General features: G+C 53.2%; 1 protein-coding gene across 2 annotated transcripts in view; it reads left to right on the top strand.

Moving 5' to 3' along the window:
- The window catches only part of PCOLCE (procollagen C-endopeptidase enhancer), a 62,616-nt gene extending 47,146 nt beyond the window's left edge, over positions 1-15,470 (top strand). The window contains exons 2-9 of one of the 2 annotated variants that reach the window (XM_075343272.1): positions 8,343-8,451; positions 11,015-11,273; positions 11,350-11,474; positions 11,652-11,788; positions 11,994-12,391; positions 12,470-12,544; positions 14,380-14,553; positions 14,845-15,470. In XM_075343272.1, the coding sequence (XP_075199387.1) occupies positions 8,343-8,451; positions 11,015-11,273; positions 11,350-11,474; positions 11,652-11,788; positions 11,994-12,391; positions 12,470-12,544; positions 14,380-14,553; positions 14,845-14,975 (1,408 nt within the window). In that variant the 3' untranslated portion in view covers positions 14,976-15,470. The remainder of the gene's footprint in view (positions 1-8,342; positions 8,452-11,014; positions 11,274-11,349; positions 11,475-11,651; positions 11,789-11,993; positions 12,392-12,469; positions 12,545-14,379; positions 14,554-14,844) is intronic. The other variant, XM_075343273.1, reaches the window with a different exon arrangement.
- The last annotated feature ends 2,133 nt before the right edge of the window (positions 15,471-17,603 follow it).

Here is a 17,603-nt window from a genome sequence, read left to right as displayed (position 1 = left end):
TACAGAATAATGTGCTCCACATAGCCCTCCATACAGAATAATGTGCCCCACATAGCCCTCCATACAGAATAATGTGCCCCACATAGCCCTCCATACAGAATAATGTGCCCCACATAGCCCTCCATACAGAATAATGTGCTCCACATAGCCCTCCATACAGAATAATGTGCTCCACATAGCCCTCCATACAGAATAATGTGCCCCACATAGCCCTCCATACAGAATAATGTGCTCCACATAGTCCTCCATACAGAATAATGTGCTCCACATAGCCCTCCATACAGAATAATGTGCTCCACATAGCCCTCCATACAGTATAATGTGCTCCACATAGCCCTCCATACAGAATAATGTGTTTAACATAGTCCTCCATACAGAATAATGTGCTCCACATAGCCCTCCATACAGAATAATGTGCTCCACATAGCCCTCCATACAGAATAATGTACTCCACATAGCCCTTGTGAGACTGTGACCGGGGTTATCTATGACGGCCGGTATGTCTCGCCCAGGTTGTGCTCACTCCATGATAGAAAGTAAATCCACTAGAGGGTTAATGCTGTTTCCCTACAGGCTTAAGGAAGGGTTAAAAGGAAACAGGAACGAGGGCAGGTGTGCCGGGTGTGGGGGAAGTGACCAGAACTTCCTGAGCCCTCTGCTGGAGAGGCACATGTATTTTGTTATGGACTTTTTGTTTGGACATTAAACACCGTGTGCTGTGAACCTTGATGCCTGGATCCCGTGTCTTCTGCTGCGCAGCCGACCGCGCTACCTCACATATGGTGGAGAATGCGGGCATGACAGCCGGTGAGGTGTAGCATCCATCCCTGGTGACCCAGCTGCGCATGTCCTGGATTCGAGCGGCTATACTACAGCCCAAACCCGGCGACGCCATGGAGGACATACTAAAGCATTTGGCTCAGGCTAATGCACAGCAGCAACAGACCAATGCACACCTGCTCCAATCCTTGCAAGTGCAGGAAAAAAAACTCCAAGAACAGTTGGATCAGGCCAATGCACGTCAGCAGCAATCCTTGCAAGTGCAGGTCAAAATGCACCAAGAACAGATGGAGCAGGCCAATGCACGTCAGCAGCAAGCCTTACAATTGCAGGAAAAAAGGCACCAAGAACAGATGGTTCTCCTGGCCAAGTCGATCCGTGCCGGACCGGCAGCAACAACCCCGGGACCGGGTGACGACGGCAGCGTCCGGAAAGCGGTGAGACAAGCGTTGCAAAAGATGACCCCGGGTGATGATGTGGAAGCGTTCCTGGCGGTGTTTGAGCGGGTGGCCGAGCGGGAAAAGCTGCCGACCCCGCAGTGGGCTGAGGTATTGTCGCCCTATCTGACGGGGGAACCCCAAAAAGCGTACCTGGACCTCGGTACCGAGGACGCCATTGACTATGTGACCCTGAAAGCCGAAATACTGGCTCGGTTGGGGGTGAATACCTATGTACGGGCTCAGCGGGTAAATCAGTGGTTCTACGAGGAAGCCAAACCCGTACGCTCCCAGGCCTATGACTTATTACATCTTGTAAAAAAGTGGTTGCAGCCTGACACTCTGAGCCCGGCGCAAATGGTGGAAAGGGTAGTAGTGGATCGTTTTGTGCGCACTTTACCCGTCACCGTTCAACGGTGGGTAGGACAGGGTGACCCGAGTACCCTGGACCAATTAGTGTCCCTGGTAGAGCGGCATGTGGCTACGCAGGACTTGATACGGGACACTGAGACTTTGCGTACCGCCCGTCGGTCCGGCCCCTCCAAGCCTAGGGCCAAGGACCCACCGCCGACACCGGTACAGGAGTCCGCTACCATCCTGGCTGAGGCCGCGCCCGCCGTTCCTGAGGTCCGGAAGGCCATGTACCCTAAACGACAACTTGTCAAGGGGGTTTCCTTCCCTATTAGATGTTGGCGGTGCCAGCGGGTGGGACATATGGAAGCCCAGTGTCCACTCACCACGGAGCCCATGGATTGTGGGGTTACCCGGCGGGGTTCAATGTATGCTCAGGTGGTGTGTACCGCTGACCTGGTCTCCCCAGAGACAGAGCCCCACTTGTGCCAAATACAGGTGAATGGATGTCCGGTTACAGGATTGTTGGATTCCGGAAGCTTAGTGACCCTTGTGCGATCCACCTTGAGAGCTAAAGTAAAGGCCACAGGACGCACTGTGGGGGTGGTTTGCATACATGGGGACCGCCACGACTATCCCACGGGGATTGTCACCATCACAGCACCTTGCGGTCAGGTGCAACATGAGGTGGGACTTCTTAACACTCTTCCTTATGACGTGATCCTAGGAAGGGATCTGCCCTATTTTTGGACTTTATGGAGGGGACCCCCTAAGTCCCCTCAGATATTGGTCGGTCCGGGACCTGAGCCCTACAATCCTGAATCCGGGACACCTGCCGTAGGGGTCACCATGATAGGGACAGAGTGTGAACCCGATAGGTCGCCCCTAGAGGTATTGGCAGGAGAGGCTGAGACGGTCGAGCCCATCCCGGAGTTGGAGGCGTCCCCGGATACGTTTGGGACAGCCCAACTCCAGGACCCTACGTTAATACATGCCCGGAGTCGGGTGACAGTAGTTGACGGGGTGGCACAGCTGCCCGGTGCCCAGGTAAGGTACCCCCATTTCGCTCTTAAGCAGGATTTACTCTACCGGGTAGATGAAATACGGGGCGTAGGGGTAGAACAGTTGGTGGTGCCCCAGCCGCATCGCCGGCGGGTCCTCGACTTGGCTCATAAACACCTGATGAGTGGCCACCTAGGGGTCAAGAAAACGCAGGAGCGAATATTGCAAAGGTTCTATTGGCCCGGGGTCTTTGGGGAGGTAAAACGGTTCTGCGAAACCTGCCCGGAGTGTCAGCTTACTGCACCCCTGACCCATTTTCGCAGTCCGTTGGTACCGTTACCCATTATAGAAGTCCCTTTTGAACGGATAGGGATGGATCTGGTGGGGCCCCTCGTAAAGTCCGCTCGAGGGCACCAACACATCCTAGTGATCGTTGACTATGCCACCCGGTATCCCGAGGCGATACCTCTCAGACATACTGCAGCAAAGCTTATAGCTCGGGAGTTGTTTGCTGTGTTCTGCCGGGTGGGATTGCCCAAGGAGATCCTTACGGATCAGGGGACCCCATTCATGTCTAAAGTGACCAAAGAGCTATGCCGGCTACTCCAGATCAAGCAGTTGCGTACGTCTGTGTATCATCCGCAAACGGACGGTTTAGTCGAGCGTTTCAATAAAACCCTGAAAACCATGCTAAGAAGGGTGATTTCAAAAGACGGGAAAGACTGGGATATGATGCTTCCCTATTTGATGTTTGCCATACGAGAGGTGCCACAGGCATCCACGGGGTTTTCGCCTTTTGAATTGTTATACGGGCGACATCCCCGGGGATTGTTGGACCTGGCAAAGGAAACATGGGAACAAGAGCCCACCCCCCATAAAAGTGTGATTGAACACATTTTGGGTATGCAGAACCGCATAAGCGCGGTCATGCCAATTGTGAAGGAGCACTTACAGGAGGCTCAGGCCGCGCAAAGCGGCCGCTACAATAGACAAGCCACCGTGCGGACCTTTAAACCCGGGGATCGGGTGTTGGTATTGATCCCCACGGCGGAGAGCAAATTCCTGGCTCAGTGGCAAGGCCCCTACGAGATAAAGGAAAGAGTAGGGGTGGTTAACTATAAAGTATTGCAGCCCGGTAGGCGGAAACCTGAACAAATATACCATGTCAACCTATTAAAACCTTGGCAGGAACGGGAAAGCCTGATGGCTGTTTTTTCCCCACCTCCCTCCTCTTCGGGTCGTTCACATCCGGCTCCAGCGACCTCCGGAGAGGACGAACCGGAAGTAAGGATTGGAGAAGCCCTCACCAAGCAACAGAGGCGAGAGGCCAGACGGTTGGTTCAGCAGAACCCCGATGTCTTCTTCGAGCTGCCCGGTAGGACCAGTCTGATACGACATGATATTGTCACCGAGCCCCACCTGAAGGTACGCCTGAAGTCATACCGGGTGCCGGAGGCTCGACGACAAGCCATATCGGAGGAAGTAAAGACAATGTTACGCCTGGGGGTCATCGAAAAATCCCGGAGTGAATGGGCTAGTCCGATTGTCCTAATACCAAAACCCGATGGCTCCTTAAGGTTCTGCAATGACTTTAGGAGATTGAACGAAATATCCAAGTTCGATCTCTACCCCATGCCCCGGGTGGATGAGCTGATTGATAGGCTGGGACAGGCGCGATATTTTACCACGCTCGACCTGACCAAAGGGTACTGGCAGGTGCCACTAACGGAGTCCGCCAAGGAGAAAACAGCTTTTGTTACGCCGGAGGGTCTCTTCCACTATGTTGTCTTGCCTTTTGGGTTACATGGCGCTCCGGCCACGTTCCAGAGGTTGATGGACTTAGTGCTGGAACCCCACCAGGCGTATGCATCAGCGTACCTGGATGACATCATTATTTACAGCTCCGATTGGCAGACCCACTTGGAACAGGTACAAGCGGTGGTGGACGCGCTTCGAACAGCCGGATTGACAGCCAATCCCAAGAAATGTGCATTGGGACTCACGGAAGCCCGCTACTTGGGCTACGTGATAGGCCAAGGGGTGATTAAGCCCCAAATTAACAAGGTTGAGGCGATCCAGAAGTGCCCTGACCACGAAGCAGGTTAGGGCCTTCCTGGGTATCGTGGGGTACTACAGGAGGTTTGTAAAGGATTTTGCGGGACTATCAGCCCCCTTGACGGACCTTCTCAAAGGCAAGAAGTCCGTCATGGTGCGGTGGACTCCGCAGGCCGAGGACTCCTTCTGGGCCCTGAAGGGGGTCCTGTGCGGACAGCCCGTTCTGGTCAACCCTGATTTCCGGAAGGAGTTCATAGTACAGACTGACGCCTCGGAGGTCGGCCTGGGGGCAGTGCTGTCTCAGGTGGTTCAGGGGGAGGAACACCCCGTCACCTTCTTGAGTAGGAAGCTCACCCCTCCCGAGCGGAATTATAGCGTAGTGGAGAAGGAGTGCCTGGCGATCAAGTGGGCCTTGGAGTCCCTACGCTATTACCTGCTGGGACGGCAGTTTCGCTTGGTGACGGATCACTCTCCACTGGTCTGGATGAGGTCCGCCAAGGAACGGAATGCCCGGGTTACCCGGTGGTTCCTTTCTCTGCAGAACTTCCGGTTTACGGTTGAACACCGGGCCGGTAGGTTGCAGGGCAACGCCGATGCCTTGTCCCGCGGCCCGTGCTTGATGGCTGGAGTTCAACCCCGCACGCTTGAACTGAGGGGGGGGGGTATGTGAGACTGTGACCGGGGTTATCTATGACGGCCGGTATGTCTCGCCCAGGTTGTGCTCACTCCATGATAGAAAGTAAATCCACTATAGGGTTAATGCTGTTTCCCTACAGGCTTAAGGAAGGGTTAAAAGGAAACAGGAACGAGGGCAGGTGTGCCGGGTGTGGGGGAAGTGACCAGAACTTCCTGAGCCCTCTGCTGGAGAGGCACATGTATTTTGTTATGGACTTTTTGTTTGGACATTAAACACCGTGTGCTGTGAACCTTGATGCCTGGATCCCGTGTCTTCTGCTGCGCAGCCGACCGCGCTACCTCACACCCTCCATACAGAATAATGTGCTCCACATAGTCCTCCATACAGAATAATGGCCCCACATAGTCCTCCATACAGAATAATGTACCCACATAGCCCTCCATACAGAATAATGTGCCCCACATAGCCCTCCATACAGAATAATGTGCCCCACATAGCCCTCCATACAGAATAATGTGCTCCACATAGCCCTCCATACAGAATAATGTACTCCACATAGCCCTCCATACAGAATAATGTGCTCCACATAGCCCTCCATACAGAATAATGTGCCCCACATAGCCCTCCATACAGAATAATGTGCCCCACATAGCCCTCCATACAGAATAATGTGCTCCACATAGCCCTCCATACAGAATAATGTGCTCCACATAGCCCTCCATACAGAATAATGTGTTTAACATAGCCCTCCATACAGAATAATGGGCTCCACATAGCCCTCCATACAGAATAATGTGCCCCACATAGCCCTCCATACAGAATAATGTGCTCCACATAGCCCTCCATACAGAATAATGTCCCCACATAGCCCTCCATACAGAATAATGTGCTCCACATAGCCCTCCATACAGAATAATGTGCTCCACATAGCCCTCCATACAGAATAATGTGCTCCACATAGCCCTCCATACAGAATAATGTCCCCACATAGCCCTCCATACAGAATAATGGGCCCCACATAGCCCTCCATACAGAATAATGTCCCCACATAGTCCTCCATACAGAATAATGGGCCCCACATAGCCCTCCATACAGAATAATGGCCCCACATAGCCCTCCATACAGAATAATGTCCCCACATAGCCCTCCATACAGATTAATGTCTCCACATAGCCCTCCATACAGAATAATGGCCCCACATAGTCCTCCATACAGAATAATGGCCCCACATAGTCCTCCATACAGAATAATGTCCCCACATAGCCTGGCTTTATAGCAGTCTCCTGGCATTGTGTGGACATGCAAGGCATTTGTCTATGGAAATGACATGGCTGTGTGCGGAATTAGATGCACCTGTGTGCAGTGGGTTTGGTCAAATTTCAATATCAGGAGGGGGGTGCACTTACTTTTGGTATAGTACCTGATTCACTATTTGTGATTTTTTGAAGTCCCTATTTGGGGGGGAGGGGTTGGGGGGGTTTCGCTGACATTTTCATATGCCAAATTCTTCACGGTTCATGAATTTGGCAAACATGTAACACTGCTCTTTATTTTTGCCCTAACTAGTATTTTTGTGACTTTTTATCACCAAAAGTTTAAAATCTTTTAAAAAGTTGCAAAAATTCAGCAAATTGAAAACTTCCCAGAAACCCTGGTACAAGGGGGCGCTGGAGAGCGATCCACCAAAGCATGTGTCGCGAGCGGGGAGGAGGGTGGCAACACTGCGCTCTCCCACTGCTTGGGTCCGGCCGCCGCTGCTCTGCGGCTGCTGCTCGGTGGCTCGAGCGATGGGCCGGATCCCGGGGACTCGAGCAGCGCTCCTCGCCCGTGAGTGAAAAGGGGTTTATTTTGGTGGTGGGGGATTTGGTGATTGTCCGTGACGCCACCCACGGTTGTGGTGATTTTAGTGACACCACCGCTGCTCTGAACAGGGATCCCGGGAGCGGTGACTGGAGCAGCTAAGTTGTTAGTCCTCCCCTCCGTGGGTAGGGGATTGATGGTCCCGGGGCCCGGTGATGGGGTAGGACAGGATGACAGGTGGGTTATGGGGCCTGGTGAGGTGCAGGGTCGCGGGGGGCAGCGCGGTGCCGTACGGCACTGTGGTACTCACTCAGCCTGAGACGTAGACACAGTTCACGGTGAAACACACGGCTGGAAAGACGGTTCCCACGGACGGCTGCTGTTGCTTTTCCCCGGTAGTTAACGGTGACTGTCTCTTTTCCTGCACCTAGTACTTCTGTTGGTATCGATGGGTTCCCACCGGTAACCCGCTCCCCGGCTTGGATATGGGCCGGAGGAGCCCCTCTTTGCCCGCAGGCGTTGGCCCTGAGAAACTGGTGCCTTGGCGGTGGCGGTGTCTCTCTCATACGGTTGGACTTTTGCCTTCAATCGGGACTTGGTTGTTTGGAAACCCAGGAGGTCCCCTTCACTGACGGATTTGGCAAATTACGGCGACTCCAAGCCTTGCCGGGATCCGAAAGGCCCCTGCCAATGGTGCTGGCTTCTCTTTGTATACCGCTCCGGTACCGCCGGGCCACCACCCGTCCACGGTCCTTTCGGCAACTCCAATCGGCCACTCCTGCAGACGGTCACCGCCGTCTGCTAACCTTGCTGTCTCCGTCCGGGGCACACACCCGGACGCTCTCAGTCAGTTTTTGCTTGCTCTCCTACCACTTTACTCCTCACACTTCCACTTCCCTAGCTTCACTAACTTCCTTTTCCTGCCTCCAGGGCTGTGAACTCCTCGGTGGGCGGGACCAACCGCCTGGCCCACCCCCTGGTGTGGACATCAGCCCCTGGAGGAAGGCAACAAGGGTTTTTGGTCTAGCTTTGGTGTACCTAACCAGGGCGTAGAGTGTGGTGATGTAGTTACCTGTGACCCCTGGCTTGCCCAGGGCGTCACACATGCAACATGTGGAAAAGTGGCATCTCGTGACCGCACAGAAAGTAGTGCGAAAAGTGTAGAGAATCCGGCAAAAATGACTCCATACACCGAATGCTGAAGGGGCATAGCGTGCTACTACTCCAGCCAGGACACTGTTCACACTACAACATCGTGTCCTCTGCTCCTACATCCACAGGCCGGAGTTTCTGTGCGGAGGAGACATCAGCGGAGAATCCGGATACATTGCCAGTGAGGGATTTCCAAGCTATTACCCCCATAACAAAAAATGTGTCTGGAAGATTACGGTAAGAGAGTGCAAGAGACAGGTTCAATGGAGGAAACTGCAGGGGGAGAGGAGGAGACTGCAGGGGGAGAGGAGGAGACTGCAGGGGGAGAGGAGGAGACTGCAGGGGGAGAGGAGGAGACTGCAGGGGGAGAGGAGGAGACTGCAGGGGGAGAGGAGGAGACTGCAGGGGGAGAGGAGGAGACTGCAGGGGGAGAGGAGGAGACTGCAGGGGGAGAGGAGGAGACTTCAGGGGGAGAGGAGGAGACTGCAGGGGGAGAGGAGGAGACTGCAGGGGGAGAGGAGGAGACTGCAGGGGGAGAGGAGGAGACTGCAAGGAGAGAGGAGGAGACTACAGGGGGAAAGGAGGAGACTGCAGGGGGAGAGGAGGAGACTGCAAGGAGAGGGGAGGAGACTGCAGGGAGAGAGGAGGAGGCTGCAGGGGGAGTTGAGGAGACTGCAAAGGGAGAGGAGGAGACTGCAGGGGGAGAGGAGGAGACTGCAGGGGGAGAGGAGGAGACTGCAGAGGGAGAGGAGGAGACTGCAGGGGGAAAGGAGGAGACTGCAGGGGGAGAGGAGGAGACTGCAGGGGGAAAGGAGGAGACTGCAGGGGGAGAGGAGGAGACTGTAGGGGGAGAGGAGGAGACTTCAGGGGGAGAGAAGGAGACTGCAGGGGGAAAGGAGGAGACTGCAGGGGGAGAGGAGGAGACTGCAGGGGGAGAGGAGGAGACTGCAAGGAGAGAGGAGGAGACTGCAGGGAGAGAGGAGGAGGCTGCAGGGAGAGAGGAGGAGGCTGCAGGGGGAGAGGAGGAGACAGCAAAGGGAGAGGAGGAGACTGCAGGGGGAGAGGAGGAGACTGCAGGGGGAGAGGAGGAGACTGTAGGGGGAGAGGAGGAGACTGTAGGGGGAGAGGAGGAGACTGTAGGGGGAGAGGAGGAGACTTCAGGGGGAGAGGAGGAGACTGCAGGGGGAAAGGAGGAGACTGCAGGGGGAGAGGAGGAGACTGCAGGGGAGAGGAGGAGACTGCAGGGGGAGAGGAGGAGACTGTAGGGGGAAAGGAGGAGACTGTAGGGGGAGAGAAGGAGACTGCAGGGGGAGAGGAGGAGACTGCAGGGGGAGAGGAGGAGACTGCAGGGGGAGAGGAGGAGACTGCAGAGGGAGAGGAGGAGACTGCAGGGGGAAAGGAGGAGACTGCAGGGGGAGAGGAGGAGACTGCAGGGGGAAAGGAGGAGACTGCAGGGGGAGAGGAGGAGACTGTAGGGGGAGAGGAGGAGACTTCAGGGGGAGAGGAGGAGACTTCAGGGGGAAAGGAATAGACTGCAGGGGGAGAGGAGGAGACTGCAGGGGGAGAGGAGGAGACTGCAAGGAGAGAGGAGGAGACTGCAGGGAGAGAGGAGGAGGCTGCAGGGGGAGAGGAGGAGACTGCAAAGGGAGAGGAGGAGACTGCAGGGGGAGAGGAGGAGACTGCAGGGGGAGAGGAGGAGACTGTAGGGGGAGAGGAGGAGACTGTAGGAGGAGAGGAGGAGACTGTAGGGGGAGAGGAGGAGACTGTAGGGGGAGAGGAGGAGACTTCAGGGGGAGAGGAGGAGACTGCAGGGGGAAAGGAGGAGACTGCAGGGGGAGAGGAGGAGACTGCAGGGGAGAGGAGGAGACTGCAGGGGGAGAGGAGGAGACTGTAGGGGGAGAGGAGGAGACTGTAGGGGGAGAGAAGGAGACTGCAGGGGGAGAGGAGGAGACTGCAGGGGGAGAGGAGGAGACTGCAGGGGGAGAGGAGGAGACTGCAGGGGGAGAGGAGGAGACTGCATGGGGAGAGGAGGAGACTGCAGGGGGAGAGAAGGAATCTGAAGGATGAGAGAAGGAATCTGAAGGATGAGAGGAGGAATCTGAAGGGTGAGAGGAGGAGTCTGAAGGGGGAGAGGAGGAGACTGCAGGGGGAGAGGAGGAGACTGCAGGGGGAGAGGAGGAGACTGCAGGGGGAGAGGAGGAGACTGCAGGGGGAGAGGAGGAGACTGCAGGGGGAGAGGAGGAGACTGCAGGGGGAGAGGAGGAGACTGCAGGGGAGAGGAGGAGACTGCAGGGGGAGAGGAGGAGACTGCAGGGGGAGAGGAGGAGACTGTGGGGGAGAGGAGGAGACTGCAGGGGGAGAGGTGGAGACTGCAGGGGGAGAGGTGGAGACTGCAGGGGGAGAGGAGGAGACTGCAGAGAGAGAGGAGGAGACTGCAGAGAGAGAGGAGGAGACTGCATGGAGAGAGAAGGAGACTGCATGGGGAGAGGAGGAGACTGCAGGGGGAAAGGAGGAGACTGCAGGGGGAGAGAAGGAGACTGCAGGGGGAGAGGAGGAGACTGCGGGGGGAGAGGAGGAGACTGCAGGGGGAGAGGAGGAGACTGCAGGGGAAGAGGAGGAGACTGCAGGGGGAGAGGAGGAGACTGCGGGGTGAAAGAAGGAGACTGCAGGTGTGAGAGGAGGAATCTGCAGGGTGAGAGAAGGAGACTACACGTGTGAGAGGAGGACTCTGCAGGGTGAGAGGAGGAGACTGGGTGACAGGTTGCTGCTGAACATGTTGGTGACAAATGTCTCTGTGCAGGTTCCTGAGGGTCATGTGGTCATCCTGTCTTTCCGTGTTCTGGACATGGAGTCAGACCCCACCTGTCGCTATGATTACCTCAATGTCTACAATGGCCATGACACCAGCTCCCAGCGTCTGGCTCGGGTCTGTGGGACGTTCCGGCCCGGAGCTCTCATGTCAACTGGCTCTGAGATGATGCTGGAGATGGTGTCTGATGAAGGAACTGGAGGACGCGGGTTCCTGGTCTGGTACAGTGCTGGCGCTCCACAGCTGTCAGGTGAGACAGCGCCCCCTGCAGAGTGACCATGGGTGGACAAACTCAACATTATGACCCTTTTACTTCTGTATTACAGACAATCTCCTCTGTGGGGGAAAGTTTGAGAAACCTCAGGGAAGTATAACCAGCCCCAACTGGCCGGAAAATAATTACCCCAGTGGTGTGAGCTGCTCCTGGCATGTCGTGGCCCCAAAAGACCAGGTGAGATGCACCCGTTGTCCAAACCCACTGGGTGGAGATGGCAGTTCATATTCTGTACCCTGTGGGATGGTGGGGGTGGTCTGGGGGTTCTGCTTGATGTGTATTGACAGCAGTGGGTTGCTGGGGGTGGTCTGGGGGTCTGTATGATGTACATTGACCTCTCGCTCCATCTCTCAGGTGGTTGAGCTGTCCTTTGGGAAATTCGACATTGAGGAGGACAGTTACTGTCGATATGATTACTTGGCCATCTTCAATGGCGGATCGACAGATAACAACCTGCAGATTGGGAAATTCTGCGGAGATGTCCCTCCCGCGTGAGTATACGGAGATGTGCCCCTCGCATGAGTATACAGCATTCTGTGTACCGTGACTGTCATGTGGACTCACACAATTGTTCAGCAGGGTCCGATGTGATTATGGTGATCTCAGCGGGATCAAGATACACAGCAAATATTAGGGGATATAGAATGGCCATGCTGAGACCCCCATGACACCCGGTCACCGCTTTTTTTTCTCCAGGACAATCTACTCTGATGGGAACGAGATGCTGGTCCAGTTCGTTTCAGACCTCAGTGTCACGGCTGACGGGTTTGAGGCCTTCTACAGGATGAAAGACGCTTCTGAAGTGGTGAAGAAAACCACGGAATCCAAACCTACTACAAAGAGTGTCGTCCGCCCGTCCGGGACAAAGGCACCCCCGAAACCCAATCCCTCCCCAACACCAACAGCTAAACCCACTAAAAAACCTGCAGTAAAACCCACCAAGAAAACCTTAGCTAAGCCCACCCCAAAACCTAAGTCCAGCCAAAAGCCCATAGAGAAAACCACAGCAAAATCCAACACAAAACCCAAACCCACCAAAACAGCCAGTACCGCTAAGCCAAAAGTCAGAGGATCGGCATCCCCCGCAGCTGCAGGTGAAGAGGGGGCCAAGTATTATAGGGGAACCAACTGATCCTCTAGGGGCTCATTAGTCTTATTTCTGCTCCTTCTAGGATCAGCTGCTAATTGCCCTGAGAAATGTCGTAAGACCGGGACATTAGGAAGCCATTTCTGTGCCAGCCAGTTTGGTAAGAGCCGTGCCAGAGCCGGGGCCTGGGGGCATTGTTGGTGTGAGAGCCGAGGTCTGGGGGCATTGTTGGTGTGAGAGCCGGGGTCTGGGGGCATTATTGGTGTCAAAGCCAGGGTCTGGGGTCATTGCTAGTGTAAGGGCCGGTGTCTGGGGGAATTGTTGGTGTCAGAATCGGGGTGTGGGGGCATTATTGGTGTCAGAGCCGGGGTCTGGGGGCATTTTTGGTGTCAGAGCTGGGGTCTGGGGGCATTATTGGTGTCAGTGCTGAGGTCTGGGGGCATTGTTGGTGTCAGAGCCGGGATCTGGGTGAATTGTTGGTCTCAGAGCCGGGGTCTGGGGGCATTGTTGGCGTTAGAGCTGCGGTCTGGGGGAATTGTTGGTGCCAAAGCCGGGGTCTGGGGGCATTGTTGGTGTCAGAGCCGGGGTCTGGGGGCATTGTTGGTGTCAGAGCCGGGGTCTGGGGGCATTTTTGGTGTCAGAGCCTGGGTCTAGGGGCATTTTTGGTGTCAGAGCTGGGGTCTGGGGGCATTATTGGTGTCAGTGCTGAGGTCTGGGGGCATTGTTGGTGCGAGAGCCGGGATCTGGGGGCATTGTTGGTGTCAGAGCCGGGGTCTGGGGGAATTGTTGGTGTCAGAGCCGGGGTCTGGGGGCACTGTTGGCGTCAGAGCCGGGGTCTGGGGGCACTGTTGGCGTCAGAGCCGGGGTCTGGGGGCACTGTTGGCGTCAGAGCCAGGGTCTGGGGGCATTGTTGGTGTCAGAGCCGAGGTCTGGGGGCATTGTTGGTGTTAGAACTGAGGTCTGGGGGAAGTGTTGGCACCAGAGCCGGGATCTGGGGGCATTGTTGGTGTCAGAGCAGGGGTCTGGGGGCATTGTTGGTGTGAGAGCCGGGATCTGGGTGAATTGTTGGTCTCAGAGCCGGGGTCTGGGGGCATTGTTGGCGTTAGAGCTGGGGTCTGGGGGAATTGTTGGTGTCAGAGCCGGAGTCTGGGGGCATTGTTGGTGTGAGAGCCGGGGTCTGGGTGCATTGTTGGCGTCAGAGCCGGGGTTTGGGGACATTGTTGGTGTCAGAGCCGGGATCTGGGTGAATTGTTGGTGTCAGAGCCGGGGTCTGGGGGCATTGTTGGTGTCAAAGACGGGGTCTGGGGGCATTGTTGGTGTCAGAGCCGGGGTCTGGGGGCATTGTTGGTGTCAGAGCCGGGGTCTGGGGGCATTGTTGGTGTCAGAGCCGGGGTCTGGGGGCATTGTTGGTGTCAGAGCTGGGGTCTGGGGGCATTGTTGGCGTCAGAGCCGGGGTCTGGGGGCATTGTTGGTGTCAGAGCCGGGGTCTGGGGGCATTGTTGGTGTCAGAGCCGGGGTCTGGGGGCATTGTTGGTGTCAGAGCCGGGGTCTGGGATCATTGTTGGCGTCAGAGACGGGGTCTGGGGGCATTGTTGGTGTCAGAGCTGGGGTCTGGGGGCATTGTTGGTGTCAGAGCCGGGGTCTGGGGGCATTGTTGGTGTCAGAGCCAGGGTCTGGGGGCATTGTTGGTGTCAGAGCTGGGGTCTGGGGGCATTGTTGGTGTCAGAGCCAGGGTCTGGGGGCATTGTTGGTGTCAGAGCCAGGGTCTGGGGGCATTGTTGGTGTCAGAGCCGGGGTCTGGTGGCATTGTTGGTGTCAGAGCCAGGGTCTGGGGGCATTGTTGGTGTCAGAGCCGGGGTCTGGTGGCATTGTTGGTGTCAGAGCCAGGGTCTGGGGGCATTGTTGGTGTCAGAGCCGGGGTCTGGTGACATTTTCTTCACATTACTTACGGGGGAAGTGGTCTGCACTGATCTTTACTTCTTCTTCTCCTCACAGTCCTGTCTGGGAGTGTAAAGACCCTCGTTAAAGGGGAGGAGGAGGGCACTCTGCTCGCCAGCATCAACATCATCCAGACCTACAAAGAGGGGGATCTGAACATCCAGGAGGCCGGGAAGATCATGAGCGTCCAGATCATCAACGAGTGCCCCAAGTGTCCCATCCTGAAGAAAGGTGCGATGTGCTGCAGACATGCACAGATGGAATAATCTGCAGAACATATTGCGGTGTATCTGTCAGGAGGCGCAGGGGATGGTGCGATGTGCTGAAGACACGTACAGGGGTCGTTGGTGAAATAATCTGCAGATTCACAGTGTATCTGCTGGTCGGTGGGGAGGTCGGTGCGATGTTCTACAGATCGCTGTCTATGTCTGGGCTGTAATACTCTGCAGCTCTCCGTCAGTAGGTAGTAATGCTCTGCAGGGATGCCGGTATCTGGTGCTGATCATGCCTCTGTATCCGCAGGCGCCAGTTATCTCTTCATGGGGAAGGTGGACGACTTCGGTCGCGGTCGGATCGTCGGTGACAGTTTTGTCATCAGTTACCGCGCTCAGCAGCATCAAATCCTCACGAACATCGCCAAGAAGCCGTGCTAGAGGCCGCCAAGAAGCCGTGATAGAGGCCGCCATGTCACCTGTGAGGGCGTCAAGATTTCCGCAACCATGTTGCTATGGCGACAGCCCGCTTCCGTCTCACCCTCCATTTTGCATCCAGTGTCTTTTCCTGTTCTCATCCTCAACTGTAATAAACGGACCACAAACCGCACTGCGCCGTTGTGTTCGAGACGTCAACCTTCCCCACAGAGGCTGATAACAGAGGACAATAGCAAACAACAGTATCACCATGGCCAGTACAGAAAAACACAGGAGCAACACGAGAGTCCTCCAGACCCCAGAACAAAGAACACCAAGGGCAAAATAATACCGCTACACCACGACTACATAGCACCCGCACAGTAATTCCACATACAAAGAGACAAAGACCCCCACATAGCACCAACATATACATTGCTGATACAATACCGCCATACTGATCATTTCCGGGATGTCTGGTCTTGTGATGGAAGTGTGCAGAGAATCCTGACAGTGTGCGCACCACAATTTGTAATGATCCAGAAGTCTGCAGTCGCACAGACAAGACCAGACAAAGAGCTTTCAAAAAAAACACAGTACTAACAATAATGCTGATACAGGAGCTCTGTATATAGTGTACAGGTAATACAGTGACCACTATTGACCAGCTCTGCATATAGTTTTAATATGGATGTAAATGTAAAACAGTGATCACCAAAGACATTATACACAGGAGCTCTGTATATAACATATAGTTACGTATACACGCAATACAGTGATCACTGGTGACTTTGTAAACAGGAGCTCTGTATATAGTAAATAGTATGCAGGTAATACAGTGATCAATACAATGTATAGCGTACAGGGAATAGTGATCAGCGGTGACATTATACACAGGAACTCTTTACATAGTGTATAGTATACAACTATATTATAAATGTACTAGGACCCAGTATCCTGTTTATTAGTATTCTAAATAGTGTATAGTATACAAGTAAAACAGTAGTCACCAGGGACATTAATCAGTGACACAGGAGTTCTGTATTTAGTATACAATGTATAGAGTACAGGTAATACAATGATCTCTAGTAACATTATACACAGGATCTCTGTATATAGTGTAAAGATAACACAGAAATCACTAGTGATAATATACACAAGAGCTCTGTATATAATATATAGGTAATACAATGGTCACCGGTAACATTATACACAAGAGCTCTGTATTATAATGTATAGCGTACAAGCAATATAGTGGTTACAGATGATATTATACACAGGAGCTCTGTATATAGTGTACAAATTACACAGTGAACACCAATGACATTATAAAGAGGAGCTCTGTCTATAGTGTACTGGTATATAGTACTCACTGGTGACATTATAACCAGGAGCTTTGTATATAATGTACAGGTAATGCAGTTATCACCGGTGACATTACATTGAGGAGTCTGTATATAGTGTATAGTGTAAAGGTAATACAGTGATCACCAGTGATAATATACAGAAGAGCTCCGTATATAGTGTACAGGTAATACAGCAATCAACAGTAACATACAGATAAGCTCTTAATACAGCATACAATGTATTTTGTACAGGTAATACAGTGAACACCAGGGACATTACATACAGGAGCTCTGAATATAGTGTACAGGTAATATGATAACCAGTGACATTATTCACAGATGCTCTGTATAACGTGTATAGTGTACAGGTAACACAGTGATCAACAGTGACATTATCAGAGGAGTTCTATATATAGTGTACATGTAATACAATGATCACTGGTGACATGATACACGCTAGCTCTTTATTTTGTGTACAGTATACAAGTAATACAGCGGTCACTGATGACAATATACAGAGAAGCTCTATATATAGTATAGATTGTATAGTGTACAGTTAATGCAGTGATCTCTCGTGAAATTATACTCAGGAGTTCTGCATATAGTGTACAGGTAATACAATGATCTTCTGTGACATTATACACTGGAGCTCTCTATATAGTGTATATTGTGCAGGTAATGCAGTGATCACCGGTCACACTGGTTACATTGTACAGAGGAGTGACATTGTGTATAGGTAAAAAAGTGAACATTGGTGACTTTATACAGAGGAGCTCTGTATATAGTGTCTAGTGTACACGTAATAAAGTGTTCACTATAAAGTTAATATAGTAATCACTGGCGACATTGTACAGGTAATACGGTGATCACTATACACAGGACCGCTGTATATAGTGTTTACTGTACAGGTAATACTATGCTCACCAATCATACAATACACAGAAGCTCTAAGTATAGTGTAAAAATAGTACAGTGATTACAGGTGACATTATACACAAGCACTCTGTGCATAGTATACAGTGTATATGTACAGGTATTACAGTGATCACCAGTGACATTATACACAGAATCTCTGCATATAGTGTACAGGTAATACAGTTATCACAGGTGAAATTATATGCAGGAGCTCTTAATATAGCATATAGTTTTTAGGTCATGCATTAATCACTGGTGACATTATACAGAGCAGAACCTTATCTAGTATAGAGTGTATAGTGTACAAGTGTTACAATGATCACCAGTAACATTATACACAGGAGCTCAGTGTATAGTGTACAGGTAATACAGTGATCAATGATGACATTAT

Source organism: Anomaloglossus baeobatrachus, chromosome 4 (assembly GCF_048569485.1).
Source record: "Anomaloglossus baeobatrachus isolate aAnoBae1 chromosome 4, aAnoBae1.hap1, whole genome shotgun sequence".
NCBI lineage: Eukaryota > Metazoa > Chordata > Amphibia > Anura > Aromobatidae > Anomaloglossus > Anomaloglossus baeobatrachus.
The sequence above is the reverse complement of the archived record's forward strand: the minus strand, read 5'-3'. Positions and strand labels throughout refer to the sequence as shown.